Source organism: Eutrigla gurnardus (assembly GCF_963514095.1).
Source record: "Eutrigla gurnardus genome assembly, chromosome: 9".
Taxonomy (NCBI): Eukaryota; Metazoa; Chordata; class Actinopteri; order Perciformes; family Triglidae; genus Eutrigla; species Eutrigla gurnardus.
In genome coordinates, this window is record NC_139923.1 from 8353184 (window position 1) to 8379945 (window position 26762).

The following is a 26762-nucleotide window of genomic DNA, read 5'->3' on the forward strand; positions in this document are numbered from 1 at the left end:
TGACGCTCTGAGGCTAACGTTAGCCTTCACGGGTGGAATGCCGCTTCCTGAATCTTTCGATCCGTATGTGTGTGACTATTAAACCATTCCACGTTTTTTTCACAACACCTCTGCAGTCACCAACTCCCCGTTTATAGACACGGTATGTAGGCCATTCCAAAGGAGACCTGAAAATACGTCCGCGACCACCTTATCCGTCTGCTATCAGCCGCTTTAGCATTAGCTAGCTGTTTTATTGCAAGCTAACGTTATGCTGCAGCAGCCAGTCTGAAATTGTTAGAGCATGCTATTTGATGTTTTTTTTTGTGCTTTAATATATCTGCGATGCAGCGATACCAATGTTTATTATATTTCTTTGATTAACGCGTGTCCGTAGCTATTTGCAGAGTGTAATATTAGCTAGCGAATGTTTTAATTGCTTTTAAGGTTCATGTTTTATTGCTTTTGCTTTCCATGCCGACAGCTAATACTGTACCGGTTTCTAGATTATTTGATTTTTCAGCATGTGGCTTAATATTCACACCTGTACTTTTACTTGCATGGTCATCTGCCAGATTATAGACTGGGATAGAGATCCCATAAAACAGGGTGGGACACTATAAGGGTGGTAAGTGGGACCACGATAGATGTTAAGCCACCATATCTGTGATTGTGTAACAGTAAAATAACAATAAAACATGGTACTTGCTGTAGAGGTTTTATAAACTTGCCTACCAAGTCATTTGGAGAGCTGCACTCTTAGTGTGATTGAGTCGTTTCCTTACTGCACTTACATTTTCAAAGCAATCAATCTGCACAGGTGTTTTACAGGTGTCAGCTAACTTTAAGGTATGTCCCTTTGTTTTCCCATATAGTGATCAATGACGGCTTTGGTCAGCCATGGCTGTAGTGTCATGGAAGGAGATTTTACTTTTGACTGGGCTGGTGGTGGGATGCTACTGGAACAGTCTGTCGTGCGGCTTTGTGTTTGATGATGTCTCTGCAATCCTCGACAACAAGGATCTACGGCCGGCAACCCCTCTCCACAATTTGTTCCTCAATGACTTCTGGGGCACGCCTATGTCTGAGGTAAGTCATGGTCCATGACACACCTCTGTGTAGGGATGGGACCATATAGGATTTTAAAACACCCACAATAAGTTGATCGTGCTGAATATAATTTTTTGGTCCGAATAACAATTCATCAGTGACCCCAATCAATTACAAAATACATTTAATTTTAAATTTAATTTAACATAATAAATGTACAACACCGCATGACAGAAATCCTCAGCTAAGCAGCAGTAGTAAGACCAGGGCTGTGGTCGAATACTCAAAAATGAGGTCCTAACTATTCCTAACGCCTTTTCCTTGACCTCTGGGTGAAACGTCACAGGGTTAAGGAAAGTTGGGAGGAGAACTCAAAGGATTTAGGAAAAGACGACCGTGGTACCCAACCGGTCTTTCACTAAGCTATATCATTATAATGCTGCTGATGATTGACAGCTGATGACCAACACAGGTGATTGACATGGGATTGCGGTTGAGAAACTACAATAATGGACAACAAAAAGCACATCGTCCACTTCTCCCCATGTTGTTGATTTTATAAACAGCTTGTTCACTGACCGGCTTCAGTTCAGCAGCTCCTCCCTCCTGTTTGACCCCCGTTGCTTTTTTTACATTTCATTTGTAACATGATTGAAATCAATAAAAATACCATTAAGTTATTATCACTGTCCACACACATTTAGCAACACAATTCCAATTACTATATGTCTGCATGGAAGTCATGTTAAATATGCAAATAAGCATTTTGTTTGTTTTCATGAACGGCCGAGGTGTGCGGCACTTTAAATGTTGCTCTCACAAGGAATTGGGGGTCGGCGTGATCTCCTTTCCTTTCGTAAAGGAAGATCCGTTGTATCTGATGTTAAAGGAGATCTGAAAGGAAGCATTGGAGCTCCTTTCCTTCAAATTTAGAGAATCCAAACAGCTCTTATCATGGCGGCTTCTTGTTTACTTCCGGGTCACTTGTTCAGTTAGCAACCTTCCTAGGAAAGGACATTACGCCGACCCCGAGGTCAAGGAAAAGGCGTGAGGAATAGGAGTTAGGACCTAATTTTTTGACTATTCGACCACAGCCCAGCAGTAGGCTCGTTCGAGATTAGCCAGGCCAGCGCAGAAGCGATCGCCGCACAATGCATGCCGGTTAGTTTTGTGTCCGACTTGATCCCGGCTTGCTCTGACATCATGCACAATGATTATCTCAAGAGATCAAGGCGGCCGCAGTTGTTAGAGCCAGGCGCCGCAGTTGCTGTCAACCGACTGCAAGCCCCGGGGCATTATGGGAGACGCCTGGCTGTCGCCTCATCTACGAACTCATTGGCTCTTAGTTTTAACAACAAACAGCACATTTAGCAGAAAACGCATATTTCCTGTGTGAGTCTAATATTTAACGCTAGCTTGTGGGCCATTAGTCTCACGTTGTGCTTTTAGAGTTGAGTCTGTTAACAAACATCTCATGTGGTTGATAATATTAATACTAATCATAATAACAACAATAAAAGAGGTTATTTATATAGCCCTTATCAAAACGAGCAATTACCCTACAGTGTGACTGAAGCGCAGTTTTTAGGCTCCGCCTGCTCTCGTCTACTTTCCAGGCGAGGCACAGTTCATCTCGAGCGAGTGTCTGCACCAGAGGCCTCTCCTCCTCCTGCAGGCACTGGTGCTTTAATGACTTCCTTCCCAGGCCAGCTGCACCTCATTCAGCTCACCTGTGCAGAGACACTGGAGGGGAAAACGGGACAAGAACACAGGGAACACATACAGCCATAACACATTACATGAGTGAATTTAAAAAAAGATAAGCTGTCTATCATGGTAAAGAAGTGAGAAATAGAGCTTTTATTTAAAAAAAAAATAGGTCTGCAGGAATTGTCAGAAAGACGAGACTTGCACAGTGTTGCTCATGGTTACATTTAATTTATGCATTTTATAATACATTTTATTTTACTTTTATGATCTTCACACACAAAAAAGGGCGTGTTCCATATGTGATGCAACTAGGTCTGGGATGATATAAGACTATATTATGGGTCGTGTCTTCAATATTTGGTTAATTTTTTCATTTTGTTGGGAAAATATTTTATTCATAAGCAAAAGTTTTCAACCTCCAAGCCAACCTTTCCTCATTTTTTGATTGAATTTAACTCACTATATAAATCCCTAGCCCTGGTTAAAAATAAAAAGAATATACAATTTTTAGATAACTATGAAAAGATATTTGATGTACCCTCTGGCAATTAATGAAACTTAAGACTGCAAAGATTATTACATACCGTACATTTATGTTGACATAATTATACTATATTAGATACAGATATTTATTTATTTAATTTGTTTTATTTATTATGATTATACTAACTTATCTGAGATCTCAGGAACGTATTTTGTAATTGTATCCTATTTATTGATTTTTTGTTTTTGTATCCGTGAAACAGCTCTTATGAATTGTGTTATGTGTTAATGTTTGACATAATCTGTAAACTGAATATGTAAATAAAGTTAAAAAAAAAAAAAAAAATAACTCATAATTCATCATTTTATTTAAGATTATTTCATTGTCATAATTTTGAAGCAAGAAAAATATTTGTTTAGCAAAATGTAAGGTGTACTAGTGTGTTTATGTGCCATTTTAAGAGTTTTAAGCAAAGTTTGATGATTATTGGGATGATACATTTTTCCAGGATAATCATGACATGAAATTCGCATCATCCATGCCTACCTCAGTATGGGCTTATTTTTCATTTACACTTTATTGATAAAAGCTTACATGGCAAGTGTCAAGCATTTAAGTTCAGCCGTTTTACTTATATCAATTCATTAATTTAAGTAATAAATCCATAACCTCCTCGGTTAATTTGAAGAATCACATATAAGTTTCATTAAACATTTGTCAGACTTCAAGCTCTCTCAGTTTCTCAACTGATATCTTATGTTTGCTGAATTACAGGAGCGGAGCCACAAATCCTACCGACCCTTGACCGTACTCACCTTCCGACTGAACTACCTCTTCAGTGAGCTGAGTGCAGACTCCTACCATCTGCTCAATGTGGTCTTACACTGCGTAGTGTGCGTGCTGTTCCTGCGAGTGTGCCGGTTGTTCCTGGACAACACATCCAGCTTGGTGGCAGCGTTGCTGTTTGCTGTGCACCCCATCCACACAGAAGCCGTAAGTGTACATTTACTCGGTCGAGGCATTGTATGGAAGTATTGCACTGTGCTGTTAAAGTCACCTGTGATATTGTTGTTTTTCTTTTGTTAGAGGTATCTTTGTTTCTTCCAGCTCTTTCAAGTGTCGGTATGGTGGAAGTATTGTACAGTGTTTTGCTCTCCATATACAAACATTTCATCCAAAATAACATCTATTTGTAAAGATGACTTTCTTCAACAGAAAAGTGTGAAATGATTAAAACATATAAAATAGTCCTCTCAGTCATTAGTCAGCGTTTTGTGGCAGGCGATCCCAAACTTATACTTACAAACAGAAAAGACGGTGACTATCACTGTGATCCACTGGACTTTTGTTGAAAATTTAAAGACGTTTCTTTGCTTATTTAAAATGTCCACTGAAGTTGAATCTTTACTTATTTAACAAGTTGTACTTCCTGTTGACATAACCAGCAGGGGATCAATTTAAAGTGTTAAGTAACAGGCTAATAGTTATTTAGGTTAGATTAGGTCAACACAAGTTACTGCAACTGTCATTTAAACCCCTTCTGTTTATATCATCACGACTATGCAAAGTATTGTGCTGCATTTTTTAGGAATGAGTAATAGTTTTAAGATGAAGCTTCCTTTTGAAATTGAAAGGTAGTTGTTACAGACCACCAAGGTTATTAAACTCGAACAGGAACCAAAAACCTTTTTGCTTATTGTTTATCATTTGAACTCGATCTGGTTCTCTTCTATAGGGCCTGTCTGAAAAGCCTCTTCCCCAATTAGGGCTTGTAATTGATCCTATTCAACATAGCTGAACTGATGACCAGACGGGGTCTGACCAGAGTTGAAAAACAAAGGAAACATTCTGCTTCTCGGGGAGCAGTGCTACTGTTACACAGCATGCACCACTGCCCAGTCATCCTCCTAGTCTCTTCTAATCTATGCAGGGTCTCTCAGAATTCTTGAATGGAAATCATTTGCCTCACAAATGAGCCCTTAGAGTTTGTCCGGCAAATGCTTTTCATGTTATCGTGGTCTGGAATCTGTCTCTGAACGGACTCATTTGTTTTGTAGTTATGCTCCAAGCACTGAAGGTCCCTTCATGATAAGTGCGGACAAAGAGTCCCTGTGTGTCTCCATGTCTTTTTGGTTACCTGTCTTTTTGAATGGAGACTTTTGGTTTTCTAAGTATTTTCCAGCTATCTTTCAATAAAAAATGAACTGAAATTCACAATATTCTGTTAAGGATCTTATGAGGAAGTACGCGGAAAGCTCTCCACCCCCAAACTCTGTACAGAGAAAATGAACAGACAGCCTTTCAGTCGTTCTGGTTGAGAGGCTGACGGGGAGATTTCACATCCGTCTGTAAGCAGATGTATTGAATACTCCTTGCAATTCTTCCATAGTTTTCCTTGTTTGTTGTGTATCTATATTGCCCTGATTTTCTGTTTTATATATTATCAGCAAATAGTAACTTATTAGGGCCAACTTTCCAATTGACAGCATACAGTAGCTCTCAATTATTTTACTTTATTTAACAACAGTGTGTGTAATCAAACTGAAACCCCAATCTTTGTGGCAAAATTACCTCTGCATAATACATGTGCGAGCGAAAGCAGTAGTGCTGTCTGATAAAGTGTAGGTCAGTGATCCTGTTTGTGCAGCTTTTTAAATGTTTTATTTACAGTTTATATATGCTCATCAATGGTTAGTCAGGGTTATTTCCTCCAATTGATAAATAGGTCAGGCAGAGAACCATGAACAATTTTTTTTAATCAATTTTGTTAAAACTCCTTATACAACAGACTTCTTTTGTGAAGTGATTCGTTTTTGTGGCTCATGTGTTATTTTGAGATAAATCTATTTCTAAGAACTCAAGCCTTTATTTATGGCTGAAGAATGTTTCTTCCTCCGCATGAGGGCAGTCATCATTTACACAAATGACAGGCGTTAATGTTAAAGAGGCCTGCCTTATCTGGTGGGAAGACTTACCTGACAAGACCTGTTTTCACAACAGGATTCAAGTGCCAATTGTAGACATGTGTGTTTCAAAGAGATCGGAGCAGAGCTCCATTCTTTGTTTTTCTTTAGAGCTGTATTTGAGGATTTGTCTGCAGTGTCCTTTGATTCCTATGGAGAATTGGTCATGTGCTGGTGGGAAACTCTGACACCTGAGTGCCTGTGGCAAAACAAAGTTAAGGTTGCTTTATTGCTTTCCAAGTAAATTTGTCTTGGTTTTCTGGAAAATTGCTGCATAAAAAAAAAAAAACATCACAACAAAACTAATTAAATAGCAAACACATGCAAACATTAACCTGAAATTTTAAAAAGGCCAGATAGTTTGTAGTAAAGCCAAGAACTCTACCAACTTGCATCACAAAGCATACAGACCGGCGTGCATAGATTACAGGCAAACACACGATCAGTAACAACCCACAGTTATCAGAGGGACTCCCTGGCCTCTTTTTCTGTCCTCCAGGAGTTGCCAATTGATCAGATTTCCCTGAGAGAGTGGTAAATGATTGTTTATAACGAGTGTGCTTACACAAAAAGGAACAATAGAACTTTAAACAGTTAAGGTATAATCAGCTTGTTTGGAAACCTGAAAAGTGCTTAGGCACGGTTCCTAACTGCGTGAAATGACCCAGAGCAATTTCTCCAAATGCTGAGGAAAAGTACCTCATCATTGCGCTACGATTAATTGATATTACAGGAGACATTGTAGTCTTGCCAAGTCGAGAATTCGCTGTTGTATTATTATTATTATTATTATTATTATTATTATTATTATTACTATTACGTAGCTTGGTGAAGTACAATTGTTATTTCCTAAATACTTCTATTATATACTTCCTAATACTACTTCTTCTACTCATCTTTCTTTTACCTCTTTTACCATCTTTACATTTTCCAGGAAAAAACATATTTTTTTGGAGGCAGTAATAGAATATAAAATAATAATATTAATAAACAACAGAGTTTCAATAGGGCCTTCGCGGCCCCACGTTGATGCCGCTCGGGCCCTAATATAAGAGTCTACCCACTGAGCTCACCATCAATGTGCTCCCCCCCAAATATATTTTACAGCGTGTCATTAATCAAGCGTCTTCTGATTAGAAAAGCAATGTTTTCAATCTATGTGATTAAACGTGAAAAAATGATTTGTCTGCACCTCAATGAGACTTAAAATGAGCAGATCGGTACAGATGGCTGCACGGTGGTGTAGTGGGTAGCACTGTCGCCTCACAGCAAGAGGGTCCTGGGTTCGATTCCCGGGTCGGCCCGGGTCCCTTCTGTGTGGAGTTTGCATGTTCTCCCCGTGTAAGCGTGGGTTCTCTCCGGGTTCTCCGGCTTCCTCCCACAGTCCAAAGACATGCAGGATGGGGATAGGTTCATTGATGACTCTAAATGTCCCGTAGGTATGAATGTGAGCGTGAATGGTTGTTTGTCTCTACATGTCGGCCCTGTGATAGACTGGCGTCCTGTCCAGGGTGTACCCTGCCTTCGCCCAATGACAGCTGGGATCGGCTCCAGCCCCCCCGTGACCCTGAATACAGGATAAGTGGTAGACAATGGATGGATGGAGATCGGTACAGATGGGCAGCAGTACTGACTTTCACATTTGATCATCAGGTCACAGGTGTGGTTGGCAGAGCTGAACTTCTTTCATCAATCTTTCTCCTGGCTGCGTTCCTGGCCTACACCAAATCCACAGGTGCAGACCACTCAATTGGTAAGTCTGCACAAACATGCATGACAGAGGCAGGATACTGAACCCAAAGTTCTCCCTTGTATGACGCAAGTTATTCAGCGACCTGGAAGGCCTGTGGCAATGTTAGATACTCCTCATTCATTAATAAGCATTTAGACCACAGTTAAATGTTTGTGTGACTAAAGAGGCTTGTGGCAACAAGAATAGTTGGGTTGGGATCAAATTCCTGCCTACTGGGAATTCAGAAGCTCAGGGCCACTGGTCAACTCACAGTGTTGTTAATGGAAATATACCTGTTTCTTGAGGTCTACTGTGGTTACGTTCATATTTCTTCCATTGTTGAAATTCTAATGCAGGTTGATACTTTTGTCGGTGGTTCTCCACACGCTGGAACCTTTCACACAGTTACAGGGTGGGGTTAGTCGTCATCAAGTGCCGCTGTGTGAATTTGTTTCTTTAATTTCACCCGCGGGGAAATCTCTTTGATGCATTGGTGCCTTTTAATTTCTTTTGCGTGTGCAACATGCAGTAACTGTTCATAATAAAGGCTTTCCAACAATTAATTGGATTCTTGGTGAATCACTCCAGTTCTGTGTCGGCCCTTTGTTTATATTTGAATGTAAACAGAAACCATGACAGCAAGTGTGTATCATGCGTTATTATTATGCGTGTATCAACATTTTTGAGAATAAGGTTATTAAATAATCTAACCAAGTCATGTACTGAGTAGTACCACACTTTGGTCTTGTCCACCTCACTGACAAAACCCAAAAGATGGAACCATTATTTTCACCCTGGCTTTTGGGCCTAGGAAGTACAAATACTTGATTGAAACAGACAATCTCGATGAACATGTCAAGTTGGGAAAACTTGACATGTTCATCTAGATTGTCTGTCTGTTTCACGAATATCTGTACTGACAATGTGCTCATATATAATGTACTACGAACCACTGTGGTTGTCTCTTATTTGTGTGAATAACACAATGTTCTTTCTTGTTTCAGTTTGGGCTCCCATCGCTCTGACAGTTGCTCTCGTGGCCGCAGCAACGCTATGTAAGGAGCAGGGAATCACCGTCGTCGGGATCTGCTGCGTCCACGAAGTGTTCGTTGCACAAGGGGTAAATAAGGCTGCGTCTCCAAGACTCACTCACACCTGCTGCTTCAAAGCATGGCTGGCCATAGTTAGTATGAAGCATGAATAAAGTGTTATAATAAGCAGTTGTCACCTGGGTGAGACAAGGTGCAATACAAGGTTCTTAACAAGAAATAAAAATGCAATATGATACTAATAAAACATAACATGCATTATACATCGCCAACATAGCATACATAATGGTAAGTACATTCCATAGATGCATACATGAAGAAAACGCTCTTGAAGCTTCTTTTAAAAGGTGTTCATGGATTGTGACGTCCAGAGGCAAGGACCATACAGACTAAATGCTGCCTTTGTCCTTGACCCGGGTCTGACTAAACGATCAGTGTCAGAGGATCCGAGAGGTCTGGATGGATTATACACTGAAAGCATTTCATAAGTCCTGCACCTCTGTAGAAACTATTAAGGCTAGAATTTTGGCGAACGTAAAAATGTATTTTGTGGTATAGCACAGTTATAATGCCATAAATCATAAAAAAAGAAATCAGTTTAATGATAATGATAATTTATTTTGCGTTTAGTTGAGTCGAAGCTTCACTGAGTGTTTGTCACGTGACGGTTGGTGTGAACCCGTTGGTCCTCTGGTGGCGCTGCTTCCATGTGCTCATTGTTTACAGGCTGATAAGCAACTTGAGATGCAAGACGACGCAAACCACCGGCTTGTTTCACAAGGTTTTCAACCTCATCTCTGTGTTCTGCCTCTTTTCCTTGCATTCAACCAAAGCCTGCTCGAACGTGATTGTTCTGAACTATGGACTACAAATAGAAACCTGAATGCTTCAGACACCAAACATCTTGCCTCATTTCCTACATATGAATGCAGAATCTGTTCATAGAGATGTGTTTTAAAAAAAAGTAATTCATGGCTTTGTGCTGAAGAGTGCAGTATTTAATTTCCTTTTTTCCCCTTTTTTTACAATATCTGGTCAGTGCAAACAGTTTATTTGGTTAAAAATGTTATTTATATAGTGATTTTCATGAAATAATTTAAGTGTTGATTTGATCATGATTCATTGAAAATCCTATGATGACTTGACTGTTTGATTCTGGTTATGACAAATGGTGTATTTTTAGCAAAGAAAACATGCTTGTCAAGTCCACCAGCAGGCGGTTCAGATTAATGTTATGGCAAAATGGATTTGAAAATATTTGACATTAAAACCTAAATGATTGGTAATTTAAAAAAAATTAAATTTAAATCTGAAAGTGTAGGCAGCCTTTACACTAAAAGTTGAGTTAAGCCCTCCTTCCTGTGTGTTTCTCCTGTTCCTGTTCTCTCAGTTTACCTTGCCCATGCTGTTGGACACACTTCGGGGAGTCCTGCAGGGTAAAGACTGTTTCCCGTATGCTCTCCTGCAAACTCTGCTGAAGCTCATAGTCCTCGTCATCAGCACCCTGTTGCTCGTCATCGTCAGGGTCCAAGTCATCCAGTCCCAGCTTCCTGTCTTCACCAGGTAGGCAGTATTATCCCATCCAAATGCTACTTAAAATGCATTTTAACGCTATTTCTCCTCGTTTTTATTGGTGTATCAGGAAGTGATATTACAAATCAAATACACACTGAATATTTTTTACTGTAATTGTTATCACCACGAACAGCGTGATGTGATTAGTTTTGGAACATTTCGATTTGTTTTGCTTTGAAGTTAAAAAGTTGGCCAGTTTTTAAAGAAAAGTCTTTATCTGCAGCTGCTTCATCTTCTGCTACATCTTGCACAAAAGGAGAAGACATTTGAAGGCTGTAAAGGGCAGCGGAATTCTGTCAAAGTCATGCTTTAAATGTAATTGGATTGCAGTATTATATAAACACATTACGCTAGTCTGCTTCTTTATTTACTTCAGATTATGTAATAGTTTACATAATGTCTTATATTCGATTAAAGTAGAAAATCTTCCCATGGCTTCTGGCCTCCCGCTGCTGATGGATGTAATTTTACCAGCCTGCATCTATTTTGTAGTGCACATAGTTGTGCATGAAGACTAAAATACTGTATACGTTTTCACTCATGTGTAGCTCTAATTCCCCGATCACAACTGTTGAAAGCAGTAAGTCGGGAGGAGTTCAAAGGCCTCAGTCACAACAACATGAAACATCTAAAAATAATTCCTGTAATCCTCTTACATGACAATGAATTTAAATAGAGGAGAGCTAGTGTGTTTTTATCTTTTTGGTCTTTAAATACATTCCACTAAGTGATCAGCATCATGGCATCATGTGATGAGATTGTTATTGGACCTGCATTTATACGCTACACGTACGTTACGCTACACGTACGCTACGCTACATTACGTATGTTACACTACATGTAGGTTACGCAACATGTAAGTTACGCTACATGTACATTGCACTACACGTACACTGCGTTACACGTACGCTACACTACATGTACACTACACGTACACTACACTACACGTACACTACACAAAATGTACACTAATGTACACTACGCGCTACGCTACATGTACACTACACTACATGTACATTAAGCTACATGTACGCTATATTACACTACGCTACGTTACACGTACGCTACAAGTACACTACGTTACACGTACGCTACACTGCATGTATGCTACACTACACGTACGCTACACTACATGTATGCTACACTACATCTACGCTACACTACGGCATACACTGCATTTATTTCTTTCCTCTGGAAACAACCATGCTTCCTGCTGGGGATCACTAAAGGTGCATCTTACCCTTTATGATTGAATTGACCAGTGAGAACCCTTTGTCACTGGCCAAATGTTAATCGGTTTATTGGATTAAATGTTGATTGAGTCTAAACTCGTTTAAATGTCCCGGTTTCCACACAGACTAAAACATGATGGCATTTGATTGCAAAGATAACATTCCGGACAATTAGCCGAGATGTGCTAATCCTCTAGCCGCTATCTTCAACATGTCTCCAGGTTGTCTGGGCGAATTTTCTGTGTTCAAGTCATAACAATACTATTGAGATTACCACCACCCCAAGCTGTGTTTAGTTCCTAAAGAAGTGGTTTGCTGGAACAAGTTCCCACTACCTGCTTTACCAGAGAAGTTTAGATAGAAATGCAGGCTGGGGGTGCTGACATCCAACACCAAAGAGAGATACCGGTAGATCTTTCTGTTAAGATGTGCAGACAAAACACGTTCATTGCACAATAAACAGTCTTCATTCACGTTTTAGGATGGTGTCCATCTCAAGATCAAATGTTTCATTTCATTCTCCTTCTCATTTCTAAATATTTATTGCCATTGCTTTTATAGTAATTTATTTTTGCCTTGCTAGTTTGTTGATAAGTTAGTTTAGTAGTTTAGCTTGTCTGTCTATCTGACACTGGTGTTGAGTGAGATACAGCAGCTAATGGCCAGAAAAGTCATGACATTTCAGAATAGGATATTCATTGTACCATGTCATTGTTTGCTAACGACGCCTTCGTCCAGATTTTCTGCTTGAGCAGTAACTTGATCCATGACAGTGCAAAATTATTTTGAAACGTTCTATTGACAACATATTGTTCACCACATATTGTTCACCACACACCACTGACATTTTCTTTAGTTCTACATTCAGATTACACAATGTAATGGCAGATTGCTATGTCATTTACTACGTACATACATTCATGCGCTCCAGAGGATAATGCCTTTCCCCTCTAGACATTCTTCGAACTTCCCTCCATTTAAGTGGAACTTTCCACACATCATCTCATTCAAAAGGAGACTGTCAATTATATCTGCTTAGCACATTCTCAAGGGAATAATAGGCCCTCTCCTTTTGGATTTCCTTTCCTTTAGCATTACTAAAGTGAAAAACTGGACTGGATTAGCCCCACACCCATGCGCAGAACTGAGATGGCATCTCCCTGCCGCTATTGCTGGGATTATGGTTGCTATGGGGGTCATCGGGCTCACCGTGAATCACAATCAGAAAAGATTTATTGCCAAATACGTTTTCACATATAAGGAATTTGTCTTGGTTTCCAGTGCGCACGATATTTACAAACAATAAACAGTAAACAGTCAACAATAAACAATAGGCAAGTACTGCAGTCAAAGAACATTAGTCAAGGTAAAAAATCAAAATTAGACAATTTCCAAAAATAAAATAAAAATAGACTTACATATGCATACATACCGGTATGCATATGCACCGTAGTAATACTACTACTACTACTACTACTAATAATAATAATAATAATAATAATAATAAATAGGGCTGCAGGGGGTCCAGGAACAGAGACAGAGATTACAAAGAAATCCTGTACCAAAATAATATAAAAATATAACATATTGGTAAAATGCATGAATGAATGAAGACTATGAAGCATTCATTTTATTTATGTTTAATTAAATTATCTTTAGCATTTTCCTTGCAGTCTCAACTCTTTCTCTCTCATAAATATCATGCCAGTATTAACTACCCCATGCTTTATGAGTCGGATGAACTTTTCTCCTCTGTGCCCTCTCTCGTAGATTTGATAACCCAGCAGCAGTCAGCCCGACTCCCACAAGACAGCTGACTTTCAACTACTTGCTTCCCTTGAACGCATGGCTTCTGCTGAATCCTTCCGAGCTCTGCTGCGACTGGACTATGGGCACCATTCCTCTGGTGGAGTCCCTCCTGGACCTTCGAAACCTGGCCACCCTGGTGTTCTACACTTTTCTTGGCCTGCTAGCTTACCACAGCCTGCGCTACAGAACCAGCTCTGCCAGGACTGTCATCATGGTGAGGAATCTTTATACCCGACAGCAGCATTGCTACACAAAACCAAGGTCACATGGCATCATCCATACTGCAATTTGATACCATCGGATGAACAGTTAAAAAAAAGTATTTAAAAAAACTAAAAGATGAGAGAAACTCAGAGTGGCTGGTCCACTTTAAAGGTCTGTCCACATTAAGTGAGTCTGGAACAAAGTTGTCACTAACTTAGGGGCTAGTTCACTTTAATCAGCAGTTCCCAATCAAAACAGGAACTTGGCTTTGAGGAGTTAGCGATAAAGTTGAAAAAAATTCTCCCTTTAATCTACTTTGATTAAAGGGAGAATTTTTTTCAACCTTATCGCTACCTATCAAATTGTGGACTTTTTCATGGAACTTAAACATGGCAGGTTGAGATGTAAAAGTCTACAAATGCAACAGCTCCTTTTGTCCCAGAGAGATTAGGGGTAAGAAACCACAAGTAAAGTGGTTCCTTGTGTTCACCAGCCACATCCATTTTCTTTTTTTTTTTACAGAAACTGCAGTCAATTACACTCTATCCCAGTTATTTGAGTTCTGAATCAGAGCTTTTTTAGCAGATGCTGAAATTGATTGTTACATGCTAGACTCGTTTGATTACCATAGTCTGCATTTTAGTGCTGTTGGGTTCTCATCTTTGTTCTTCACAGTCTGGTTTTTATCAATGACGCAATTCCTATGCATGATTGTTGAATCACTAGCAGACAAATCAGGATTAAAGAACATGCATCATTAACAAATGTAACAAGTTTTTTGTTTGTACTTAGCAAACCGAGGAAATGAAATCACAAAAATAGTCAGCGTCTGTCAACACGAGATGAAGAGACACATAAGCACTTGAGTGAATAATGATGGCTCACTGTTGCTCACTGAAACAAATTAGCATCCGTTTTGCAACAGGCCCATGGCTCTCTTAGTTGTGGGTCAGTAAACTTCCTCACAGTATTGCTCTTAGCTTCGGTTTCAGGGGGCCACAAATCAACACAAAATAAATTAGTTATGACCTTTTCGGTGTTTACTCCGGTTTGCTAAGAGCATTTGGAATATGTTGCATAACAATATCATACCACGTCAACCTACTTGGCTTCATTCAACTCTACACACACATTGTGAGCTTGTGAACAAGTTAAAAATTATTTTCTAAATTGTCAGCGTCTTGGTTTACACAAAGTAAATGCTCGATCATTTCTACGGCGATGAGCAACAATGAAAGTCCTCCATGCAAAGTATTTTTTGGTACTATGTTTATTATGCTTGAGTTAATGCAGGAGTACAGATACTTAATATGTGACACACAAAAAAAGCTCAAATCTTTCCAAAACCAACAAACAAAAACCAAATGTGCCACCTCCGTGTGCTTTGACAAGACATCGTTATCACACTCAGGATTTCATACTGACGGATGGACACTCCATCAAATACCTGGCGTTTTGCCATTTATAGGGGAATCGACAAGTACAAGAGTCGTTCTGCTTTTTAAGTCATTACAATTGAAAATGAAGAAGAATGTGTTTGAACAAGTTGGTTTTGTCCCCTGAAGCCATCCCTTCTGCTGAGGAGCCATAATCAGCCACCTGCTTGTGTTGGGGTGGAAGGAAACGGAACCATCACGCTGCTCCAAATATATATTTAGAAATACAAGCAATCAAATATGCACGAACATCTTTTAAAAAATGCCAATTATAATTTCTCAGAGCTCACCATCATGAAATTGAAGATTTTCCAAATAGTTGAAAGTTAATTGTTTGCCAATCACATCGAATTAAATGTTTCCAATATTGCAGGTTTTAAGCGATATCTCTTAATGTTACGATGTTATTACACGTTCTTTGAATGCGATGGCTCTGAGGGACTCGCATAATCATTGATCTTTCTCCTTCAGGCCCTGTCTTTGATCGTCCTGCCTTTTGTTCCCGCCTCCAACCTCTTCTTCCCCGTGGGTTTTGTTGTGGCTGAGAGGGTGCTTTATGTGCCCAGTATGGGTTTCTGTGTTCTCGTTGCACACGGATTCAAGATGATCTCTCATAAAGGGTGAGTGCTCGTCTTAAATGATGTCCCCGTCTTGAATATAATAATTATACTGCGTCTGTTGTGCATAAATGAGTCACACCCTTGTGCCTCATGGGAAAGGTAATAACTCAACACAAATTCTGTTGTTGCGAGTAGAGCAGTTCCATGACCAGCTTCAGAAATGCACACATGTCTACGCTGATCTGATATCACGTCGACATATCTATATGAGCTCCTTCACGCTACACAGGAACAACAACCACTCCCTACCCGATCCGTACATCCTGTCCCATCGGTACTGTACATGTGCAAACTAGTACTACACACCTTGTAAAGCCTACGTTTTTTTCCCTTTTTAACAGTGGGACATTGTGACACGACAACTCTGTGTTGAAATCAGCAGCTGGAGAGTGTTAACATTAGCTGATAGCAGCCGCTGGGCACCACAGTACTGCTTGGCTAAGTAATGACGCGAACAGCTAATGTTAACAGAGGTTTCATTGAGTTACATAATGATGCATAAATGTGCTGTTCAAATACATATTTTTTTAATGGAGATGTTTTTACAGCAATAATAAATAACCATTAGAGGGAATTATGGCCTGTTTAACACCTCAATACGAGCTCTTATTACCTCGTAACTAAGAGGCAACTGTTGCTATTAAGTTATGGTTTACTTTTCAAAACAAGTTACTTAATGCTGATATAAAAAGTCATAGTCATTCTGTAACCAAATAAATATAATTTAAATTCTTTGTTTCCCTTCGCAGGCAGTTGAAGAAGATTTCCTGGTTGATCATTGCGGTGCTTTTAACCACACATGCAGTGAAAACCTTCAACAGGAATTGGGACTGGGAGTCAGAATATACCCTCTTCACCTCTGCCCTGAAGGTAAGCTGGAAACAGTGTATCCAGGCCGCTTTCCAATGGGAAAACAAATCTTTAAATCACCTCGTGATGAAAGCTCTTCCACTTTTCTTATGATTGTCATGGATCAGTCCTTTACATAACAAACTTGTTATCACCTTTTCTTAAATTGTCTGTCAATTCAGGTCAACAAGAATAACGCCAAGTTGTGGAACAACGTCGGCCACGCTCTAGAGAACCAAAACAACTATGCAATGGCCCTGCGCTATTTCCTCCAGGCCACACGCGTCCAGCCAGGCAAGAAACGTCAATTATGATGACAATATTTTGACATCTGTGACTGAAATGAAATGGAGTGTGGTGTGTGTGTGTGTGTGTGTGTGTCTGTCTGTGTCTGTCTGTCTCTCTTTCTCTCTCTCTCGCTGTGTGTGTGTGTGTGTGTGTGTGTGTGTGTGTGTGTGTGTGTGTGTGTGTGTGTGTGTGTGTGTGTGTGTGTGTGTGTGTGTGTGTGTTTGTGTGTGTGTGTGTCTCTGTCTCTCTTTCTCTCTCTCGCTGTGTGTGTGTGTGTGTGTGTCTCTGTCTCTCTTTCTCTCTCTCTCGCTGTGTGTGTGTGTGTGTGTGTGTGTGTCTCTGTCTCTCTTTCTCTCTCTCTCGCTGTGTGTGTGTGTGTGTGTGTGTGTGTGTGTGTGTGTGTGTGTGTGTGTGTGTGCACCTGTAAAGTGCCTTGAGTGGTCCAAAAGACCATGTGTGATAGAAATGCAGGTTAAAACCAGGATGAGCAGCTGCGACTAAGTGAAGCCAGGTGAAATGAATCCTGGGAAGTACACATGCGGTTTTCTCGAATAGCCCCGAGATCAATCACTGATGCAGATCCCAAATTCACCATGACGACGACACGTCTGCCATACTTTTGACAAACTGAGCGTGAGCTTTTGATGGAGGCGTATGAGGAGGTCAAGCTCCTCCGTAAAAAGAAGCACTGTGGCTTCATGAACCAGATGATGTTATCTTGTTACTGTAACGCTTTAAGCGGGAGCTCAAATACTATATGAAACGACTTTGACAGCTACGGTGGCTGGGAAGGAACATACAAGGCAAACTCGCACTTTACAACAGCGCCCCCAGTGGTTATCAATACATTACACCCATAATCGCAGAGAGGGAGTGAGGGGGGGTCACAGTCCGCTGGTCTTAAACTAATGTGCAGTGGAAAGCGCTGCTGAACAATATGAACAGCTTCATGATCACAATTGTAACTGTGACGACAATCTGTAGGATTTAATAGAAATGTATGAATATAGGCTGAATGAATGTAAAATAATGGTCACAGTGTTTAAATAATGACAGCAGGTTACATGTCAATGTCAATTTATTTATATACATTTACATTTAGGGCATTTAGCAGATGCTTTTGTCCAAAGCGACTTAAAATAAGTACATTTGTCAAAAGAAAGAAACCACAACATATCATTGCCGATAAAGTAAAAGCTAAAAAATAGAAACAAGCGACATTTGTTTGATTTCAGCGATGGTGGTACCAGCCGGCCAGCTGAAGTAGAGGAGCGAAGTGCTCGCTTCGGGGCATGAGGTTTGACCAGTGTTTGGAGGTAGATGGGTGCCGTTCCATTGATGTCCCTGAAGGCCAGTGTCATCGTCTTGAATTGGATGCGTGCTGCAACAGGGAGCCAGTGGAGGTCACGGAGGAGGGGGGTCACATGGGAGAATTTGGGTAGATTGAAGACAAGGCGTGCTGCAGCGTTCTGGATACGCTGCAATGGTTTAGTCATTGAGGCCGGGAGTCCGGCCAGGAGAGAGTTGCAGTAGTCAAGGCGGGAGATGACCAGTGTTTGGACCAGGAGTTGCGTTGCATCCTTTGTGAGGAAAGTCTGAATCCTGCGGATGTTGTAGAGGGCAAATCTGCAGGATCGGGCCACAGCAGTGATGTTGGGGGTGCAGGATAGTTGGTCATCGAGGATTACACCCAGGTTCCTCGCAGTTGACGACGGCAATACTGTGATGCCCTCGACAGTGACCGACAGGTCCATGCGAGGGCAGTCTTTCCCTGGGATGAAGAGGAGTTCGGTTTTGAAGCACATTTACACGGCTTAGCCGCACCAAAGTGCTTCACAATAAAGTGCAATAATCAAGGAATAAACAAAAAAAAAGGCACAGAAAAAAAGGGCTACGGATAAAATACGTTTAAAAGATGCAATAAAAGAGAACATTTAAAAAGTGTCCAGAGGCACTATACACCGGCACATAAAGGATGGATGCTACATGTAACGTGCAGTGGGATAACTTTAATGAACATGTTTTTTTCTGGATCACGGATAACTTCTGGGAAATCCTGGCTTAATCCCATATCTAGGTTTTGTGTCAGGCCATGGTGCTCAGCAGGAAACCGGTGTATTGCCTGCTCTGGGTAGGGAATGAGTCCTTACCCCAAGTGAAGGAGTTCAAGTACCTCGGGCTCTTGTTCGCGAGTGAGGGGACAATGGCCGGAGATTCGGAGCAGCGGGGGCGGTATTGCATTCGCTGTACCGCTCCGTTATGGCGAAAACAGAGCTGAGCCGGAAGACAAAGCTCTCGATCTACCGATCAATCTTCGTTCCTACCCTCACCTATGGTCATGACGGATGGGTCATGACCGAAAGAAGTAGATCGCGGGTACAAGTGGCCGAAATGAGTTTCCTCAGGAGGGTGGCTGGCGTCTCCCTTAGAGATAGGGTGAGAAGCTCAGTCATCCGTGAGGGACTCGGACTAGCAAAGGAGCCGCTGCTCCTTTGCATTGAAGGAGACAGCTGAGGTGGTTCGGGCATCTGGTAAGAATGCCCCCTGGGAGGTGTTTCAGGCGCGACCAGCTGGGAGGAGGCCACGGGAAGACCCAGGACTAGGTGGAGAGATTATATCTCCACACTGGCCTGGGAAAGCCTCGGGATCCCCCAGTCACAGTTGGCTGATGCGGCCCGGGAAAGGGAAGTTTGGGGTCGCCTGTTAAAGGTGCTGCCCCCGCGACCCGACACCGGATAACCGGTAGACGATGAGAGATGAGTGCTTTTTCATCCAGGTCTGGTTGTTTTTGCCGCTGTGTGCTACTATCGGTAACACTTACAGTGACAAAGGTGAGGTCATTCACAGAAACAGCATCTAGTAAGGGAATTGAATGTTGAATATTCAAATATATAATTGAATATTTGCTTAACACTACTACACATAGTGCTCCTATGTTTTATTTGTGATAGTTCAGGTGGTGTGTGTGAGTGTCTGTGCGTGTCTGTATGTGTGTCTGTGTCAGCTTGTGTTAGTGTTGCCTAGTGTTACCTAGTGTTAACCTTATATAACCAGGTAGGAGACTGCAGTTAGTTCCAGAATTTCCCCAGCGCTGACCAGTAGAATGGAGTCAACAAATGAAAAGGAAAAGAAGATTAAAACTGGTTGTGAACAGCTGCAGAGTCCCGCTGTGAGCTGGTGTCTGTATCCGCACGACTCCTTTTTTTAAAAATAAACGAGGGAGGGAAAAGAAATGCGACTCTAATTACCAACCAAAAACCAAAAGAGCAGATGAAATTGGATTCACCATCTTCTCTGAATCTATTCGAGCGTCCCAATAATTCTCAGTAATGTGAAATGGGCAGAACGCAACTTAACAACCCTAAAATTTGGCTCAACTCCCAATTTCATTCCAAGTCATGGGGCTGTTTCTTCTGGATTGTCATTTCATTTTACAGGAACGGAGTCGTTCCATAACTCCCTCATTCCCGGAGAACTCATGACTGCCCCTCACAAAAATACATCTGATGTTATAGTCGACGCATTAGATGTGCAGTTCGAGGACGTCCAGCCTCTCCCAGCATTTCTGTTTTGCTTCATAGTTTTCTTGGAAGCCCATTGTCAGCTGAGACATCAACACTTCCCCGGTTCACCACCCAAGAGTGTTTCCCCAAGATGAACAATGTACACATGTAACACATTAACCCGATGAGGATTTCCTGCTATGCTAATCACAGAGGATCAGTTCTGCTTGTCCCGAGTGACCCTTTCAACACTTCAGTTTTCCTACTGGTTTCCAGATTTACCAGGTTTACTTCGCTTCGTTTGAAAAACAATGTTTCTCTATTGGTTTTCTTTCTCATTAGTTCAGCATATAGTTGATTTACTTCTCTTATACATGTTTCTGCAGATGACATTGGTGCTCATATGAATGTTGGAAGAACCTACAAGAACCTGAACAAGTCTAGAGAGGCAGAAGACGCCTACATGGTTGCCAAATCCCTGATGCCACAGGTACCTTATCATCATGTCACATGGAGAGCAGGTCGCAATGAGCTCAAACAAAACAACCTCAGGCTGCACCTCCTCTTGGATTCTCCATTCATATGTTATATGCATCAAACGCACCTCTGTGGCAGATCACATGATCCATAACAACTAACGGCTTTTGAGCAAAACACCTATCCAGTGTATAATGCAGCTGACATTTGATTATGTTCAAGAACTTTCAGCTTTGCTTACTTGTGCTATAACTACATAATACAGTATATTGGTGAGTCTTTCATTTATTTTGGGTTACAACACAGGCTCACCAGCTTGCACACGATCAAAGACCATGATTGATTTGTGTTTTAGTCGCCTACTTTTTGAATGAGAATTAAAATGTTTAATTATTGAGAAGATATCTGATAACTGTTTCATACCTCTCATACCTCACATGTCCCCTCTTCATTCAGTAGGCCTTAGTGCAAGTAAAGGGCATTTTTTCTAGATCTGCTTTAATGTGTGACTAACGCTGTTTGCCAGTTGCTTATCTGTGTTGATTCTATTTTAACTGTATTTTAACTGTCAAGCGACTGAGTACTAAGAAAAGTTCCCTATAAAAAAAAATATTATTATTATGAATACTATGATCAAACGTCCTCATCAGTCACCAATTGGAACATATGAAGCCGATTTCAACAACACCTAAAAATACAGTCTACATTACAGTCTAGTCTCTTTTTGATTGACTTAAACACGTTGCAGTTGACTGTCCAACCATTGACCTCTGTTGACCTCATCAGGTGATTCCCGGGAAGAAGTATGCGACACGCGTGGCCCCCAACCATCTCAACGTTTACATAAACCTGGCCAATCTGATCCGGGCCAACGAGTCGAGGCTGGAGGAGGCCGACCAGCTCTACCGCCAAGCCATCAGCATGAGACCAGACTTCAAACAAGCCTACATCAGCAGGCAACTTTTTTATTTCCTACCCATCTGATCAAATCCATCTGTGCTTATTGTGTGGTTTTATTATGATCTACTGTGTTTAGTTAGTAATTATTGGGACGGTGACACATTTATTGTTGTTTTTGGATTTCTTCTCAAGCACACCGCATAACCATTTTCACAAGATTTGACCTCACCCACAGTACTGACATTGATAGCGGACAACTCTTAAATATGGTGCAATATGTTGTCATCTGCAAACAAGCTGGACAAAAAATGCTGCTTGCATTCCTTATTTGACTTTTTTGGTATTTAGGGGAAACGTGGATAAAAATAGGAATAAACACATATTGAACATTTGACAGGTTTTATTGTAAATCCCCCATCATGTAAAAGATAAAACGACCACAATTTGACTTTTACATTTCTTGTATTTGCCTCAGAGGCGAGCTGCTGCTGAAGATGAACAAGCTGACAGAGGCCCGCGACGCCTACCTGCGAGCCCTGGACCTGGACCGCACCAACGCCGACCTGTGGTACAACCTGGCCATCGTCAACATCGAGATGAAGGACCCGCCGGAGGCCCTGAAGAACTTCAACCACGCCCTGGAGCTCAACCCACGCCACAAGCTGGCGCTCTTCAACTCGGCACTTCTCATGCAGGAATCTGGTGAGTGGAGTCTGCCAGCTCTGCAGCGGGGAAGTGAGTAGTATAAATCTTATCTGGCTGTAACGAAAGCGGGACTCCACCTGCTAATGGAAAGCATTACTTTGGTCCTTTTTTTTTTCTTTTCTTTTTTTTTTCTAAAAAGGTCAGCTGGTCCAAACAAAGGAAATAACCTGCTTTTAACTTCAGGGTGTAACAGGTTTTAAAAACGTGTCCCGAAACTTGCAGTGATATGTGTGCGCACTGGGAGAGAGTCCCGGGCCAAGTTTCTTTTAGGTCATGCTTCATCAACACCTTGACAATAAAAACATTTAATAACCAGTTATATTGACTGCAAGCTCCACTGGAGGTTGATGAGGTGAACGTTAGGTGTTCCAACCATGTTTCTTTGCTTTTTGTAACTCTTGAATACTTTGCCGAGGCGATAAACATCACAGAGATTATGTAGGGTGGTTCACACAAAGAGGTGAGTCATTAAGGCAGCAATATTTCTTGGCGACATTTCCCTGTTCGCTCACCTCAGTGTGACCCGTCAACCTTTGATGTGTCAGCACGGTTGGAAAGGCTTTGAATGGGAGTCTCATAGTTTGTTTGTTCCAGTATTTAATCTACTCTTAATACGGATTCATGAGATGTATTTATTTTTTCTTCTAAATTGCAAAGTAGTGTTACACAACACGCCCCATGTTTGCACAACTCACAGTTTCCTCCATTCTGCAGTTTATTTTTTTAATGGATGTATCACGTTCTGTTCCGTTGCATTTGTGTAAACACGTTTTTCTTGAATCCTCTATGGGGGGTGGTAACCTTTCCATCGGGTGCTGTCGCCTGTATGAGGTTATAGGGACGAAAAAACAATGTTGAAGATTTTAGAAGATGATAAACGACACATTCAGAGCATTACATATACAAACAATGTAGTTTTCCAAAGCATTCTTCAGTAGCTCTTTATTTGTAGTCCACTGTTTATACTTCGCCATCACTCAGAAGTTCAACAAAGGGTGACATGACAAGAAGCTGCAGCGCTGCAAACTGTGCGACCCCCCGTGGCAAGTAACCCCATCAGAAATCAGTCGCAGAGCTTCACATGTCACAGATTCTTTTCCTCATTCCTCACATTCCCATTTTCTCTACCTTTGTGTTCCCTTTCTCAGCCGCACCTCTATGAAGTTGCGGATCTCGAAACGAGAAGTTAAAATTCCTCAACTGAAATATGACTCATGTTATGAGTTGTATTATTTTTGGACAAATCTGTTCCTTATAACCTGTTTTGTTTTCAACAACCCTGTTTTCAGACCTTGAATGTAACATTGGTTTATAACATGAACCGTAATCTGGACTTTAAATGTCTGTAATTTAGGACTAGAAGTCCACTATAAAATAATGTCTGTGCTTTCTGTGGCAGGTGATCCAAAGTTCTGGCCCGAGGCCAACCGTCGCTTCCTGACCTACGTGGAGGAGGAGCCCGAAGACGCCAACGGTTACTTCAACCTTGGCATGCTCGCCATGGATGCCAATGAGAACGCCGCCGCCGAGCGTTGGATGCGTAAAGCCATCGGTCTGCAGGCGGGCTTCCGCAGCGCCCTGTTCAACCTGGCGTTGCTCTACTCTCAGTCCAAGCGCGAGGTGGACGCGCTGCCGGCGTTGGACGAGCTGCTGCATCACCACCCGGAGCACATCAAGGGCCTCATCCTGAAGGGCGACATCCTCATGAACCACAAGAAGGACACGCGTGGCGCCAAGGCCTGCTTTGAGCGCATCTTGCGCATGGACCCCACCAACGTGCAAGGTAAGCACAACCTGTGCGTGGTCTACTTCGAGGAGCGTGACCTGCCGCGCGCCGCCCGCTGCCTAGAGGAAACGCTGGCCCTGGCGCCCAACGAGGAGTACGTGCGACGCCATTTGAGCATCGTACGAAGTAAGATGGCTGCCATGAGCGCGGCGGGGCAACCACTCACGTCAGCACCAGGAGCCACCGAGGCAGCTAATGAAGAGAATCCTGCGAGGGGTAAGGATGGGGTGGAGGAGGAAGGGAGGAGTGCTGATGCTGTTGGAAAGGGGACTCTGGGTGAGAAGAATGTCCGGAAATCCTCTCCAGAGAGCCTTGGAGGTGTGGGCGTGGACCAATCAGGGTCCTTGGACAGTAGCCAGTCTGACAAGCGGACTACGGGTAAGTCCACTAAAGAGATTAGCGATATAGAGCAAAAAAGGGCAGCTGCCTTGAAGAGACTAGAGGAGATTGAGCGCATATTAAGTGGTGATTGACGCTGTTCTAACTTATAGCTGGACTACTTTTTTAGAGCGCTTTAATGCTCCGGGATCAGACTGCATTTCCCTCCTATGTACTCCTAATCGACCTTTATTGTATTCCTTTCACTAACTCACTTGTTGGCCGGCTGCTCAGCATGGCCCTGTTGATTTAACACTAATCATGTAAAGAAGGGAAATATTGATCTGCACATGATCTCATGTAACAATAAGCACAAAGGTAATTTGGGATAATCTATTTAAAGCTTATGGCAAGTGTGTGTGTGTGTGTGTGTGTGTGCGCGCGCGCGCGCGTGTGTGTGTGTGTGTGTGTGTGTGTGTGCTTCATCTGAATGTGATTTTGCATATTATAGATCTGCAGTATAAACATTTGTTTTTCCATGTGTAGTCATTGTTTATCACTGGATTCTTTTCTCACTAAAGATGTGACTCATTTCTGTGTTATTGTTTTTAGAAACAAAATGATTGTATCACGGACAATTAAAGGAAATGATGTGTTCCCCAGATTTCCTCAAGGCAGGATGATATTTTGGGCCTGAAAATATCCCTCCCCACCACATCCACACCAGGCTTGTGATCGTTTCAGCAGCAACGTCCTCTAATCTTTATTGATCTCACTCGGCACTTCCTGCCACTACATCATCGGCCCCCTGTGCTCACAGCTGCCTTCACCTCACAATTTCATTGTGATCCCCTCTAAAGACTATTTTCTCACCGTCTTTGTCACATCCCCCTCTCCAATCTCCACAGCTGTCTCGCCACATTAAAGCAAAATGTTTTTTTCATCTCCGTGTTAGTAATCTGCCCCGCTCACAACGCTCTGACCTGGCAACACCCATTTTATGTGACTGTCAACAATGACGCATGCTCATTCTCTCCGTCAGGCTTCATCATGTGTTCCTTATTTCCAAGTTCCTTCCAGTTTACAGGGGGAATTTTCATAACACTTTTTGTTGTGGTTGTTGTTGTAGAAAACAGATCCCCACATTCATCCCGCTCCACGGCAATAACGTTGCTTCAGCTTCCTGGCTCCAAAAATAACACTGGGATGTTCCACATTTTTTTAAGTTTTTGTAGTAGCCTTTATATTCACTTTCTCCAGAATTCACACATGTGATCACTTTTGTGAATACAAGACAAATAACTCTGCATCTCTCTGTAGTTCCAGCAGCCATTTCAGGCTACTGTGGGCCAAGTACACAAAATACCCTATCAGTTCAGAAATGCTCAGACGTGTCGTTTTCTAAGGAGCGTCATGAAACGCATCACCTGATGAATTAAAATATTCAAGTAACCCGACTATTACAAAACACTTTTGTCACTGCACAAACGTTTTACAGTGTAGGAGCCCAGGCAGGTCAACAATGTTCAATTCATTGTGCTCAATGCAAAGCAAATAAAGAGAGGAGTTGTCATCCTTGTGAGATGATTTAAACATCATCACCACAAGGTTTCCCTGTTTTTCTTCACTGTGCAATAATGTGCTTCAGTACGATTTATCCGTGAAAAAGTAGAAACGCAGGAAAGAAGAGCGATGGCTGTCGGCGGTACTCAGGAGCCTTGCTATGCATCGACCTTGTTCGGCCCCTGGGGTCCTATGTCCTTGTTTCCAGTATTATTTATTATGTTTGTATGCACTGCAACATGCTGTAGATGATCTCTTTGCCCCTCACAGTATGCTTTAAATCCCTGGTGCTTTATGTTTGTTAATTTGTCATAGTCACCTGTCATAGACATTTCTCACATTCAAACAGCCGTGCCATGTCGGTGTTAAACATACAACATATTCAAACTGCTTGTCGGTACACCTTTGAACGAGAACATGTTCTGTTTCGCCTCGAGTGGCTGATTTTTGTACGATTTTTGTTTTTTATGCAATAACCCTGGTGGGGGTGGTGGGGTCTAGGTTATTAAATAAAGTGAGATGACAACTCA

The 26762-nt window shown here is 41.7% G+C and overlaps 1 protein-coding gene across 2 annotated transcripts; it reads left to right on the plus strand.

Moving 5' to 3' along the window:
- On the plus strand, window positions 1-26762 carry tmtc3 (transmembrane O-mannosyltransferase targeting cadherins 3). Of its 2 annotated transcripts, XM_084017805.1 has the most exons (15): window positions 1-142; window positions 855-1068; window positions 3998-4216; window positions 7840-7939; window positions 8923-9038; window positions 10358-10530; window positions 13545-13797; window positions 15695-15843; window positions 16593-16713; window positions 16875-16986; window positions 20870-20973; window positions 21747-21916; window positions 22336-22562; window positions 23965-24567; window positions 25333-26762. In XM_084017805.1, the coding sequence occupies exons 2-15, from the start codon at window positions 880-882 to the stop codon at window positions 25350-25352; spliced, it is 2556 nt and encodes an 851-aa protein (XP_083873931.1). In that variant the 5' UTR covers window positions 1-142; window positions 855-879; the 3' UTR covers window positions 25353-26762. The 2 variants fall into 2 exon arrangements, with proteins under 2 accessions (XP_083873931.1, XP_083873930.1); XM_084017804.1 differs by having other exon boundaries at window positions 23965-26762.

Bases quoted from the DNA above. Each gene is read 5' to 3' on its own strand.
- tmtc3 (XM_084017804.1), top strand. From the start codon at position 880: ATGGCTGTAGTGTCATGGAAGGAGATTTTACTTTTGACTGGGCTGGTG. The intron at 7,940-8,922 runs GTAAGTCTGCAC...TTCTTGTTTCAG, and splicing joins AGGTGCAGACCACTCAATTG to TTTGGGCTCCCATCGCTCTG. The intron at 10,531-13,544 runs GTAGGCAGTATT...CCTCTCTCGTAG, and splicing joins CAGCTTCCTGTCTTCACCAG to ATTTGATAACCCAGCAGCAG.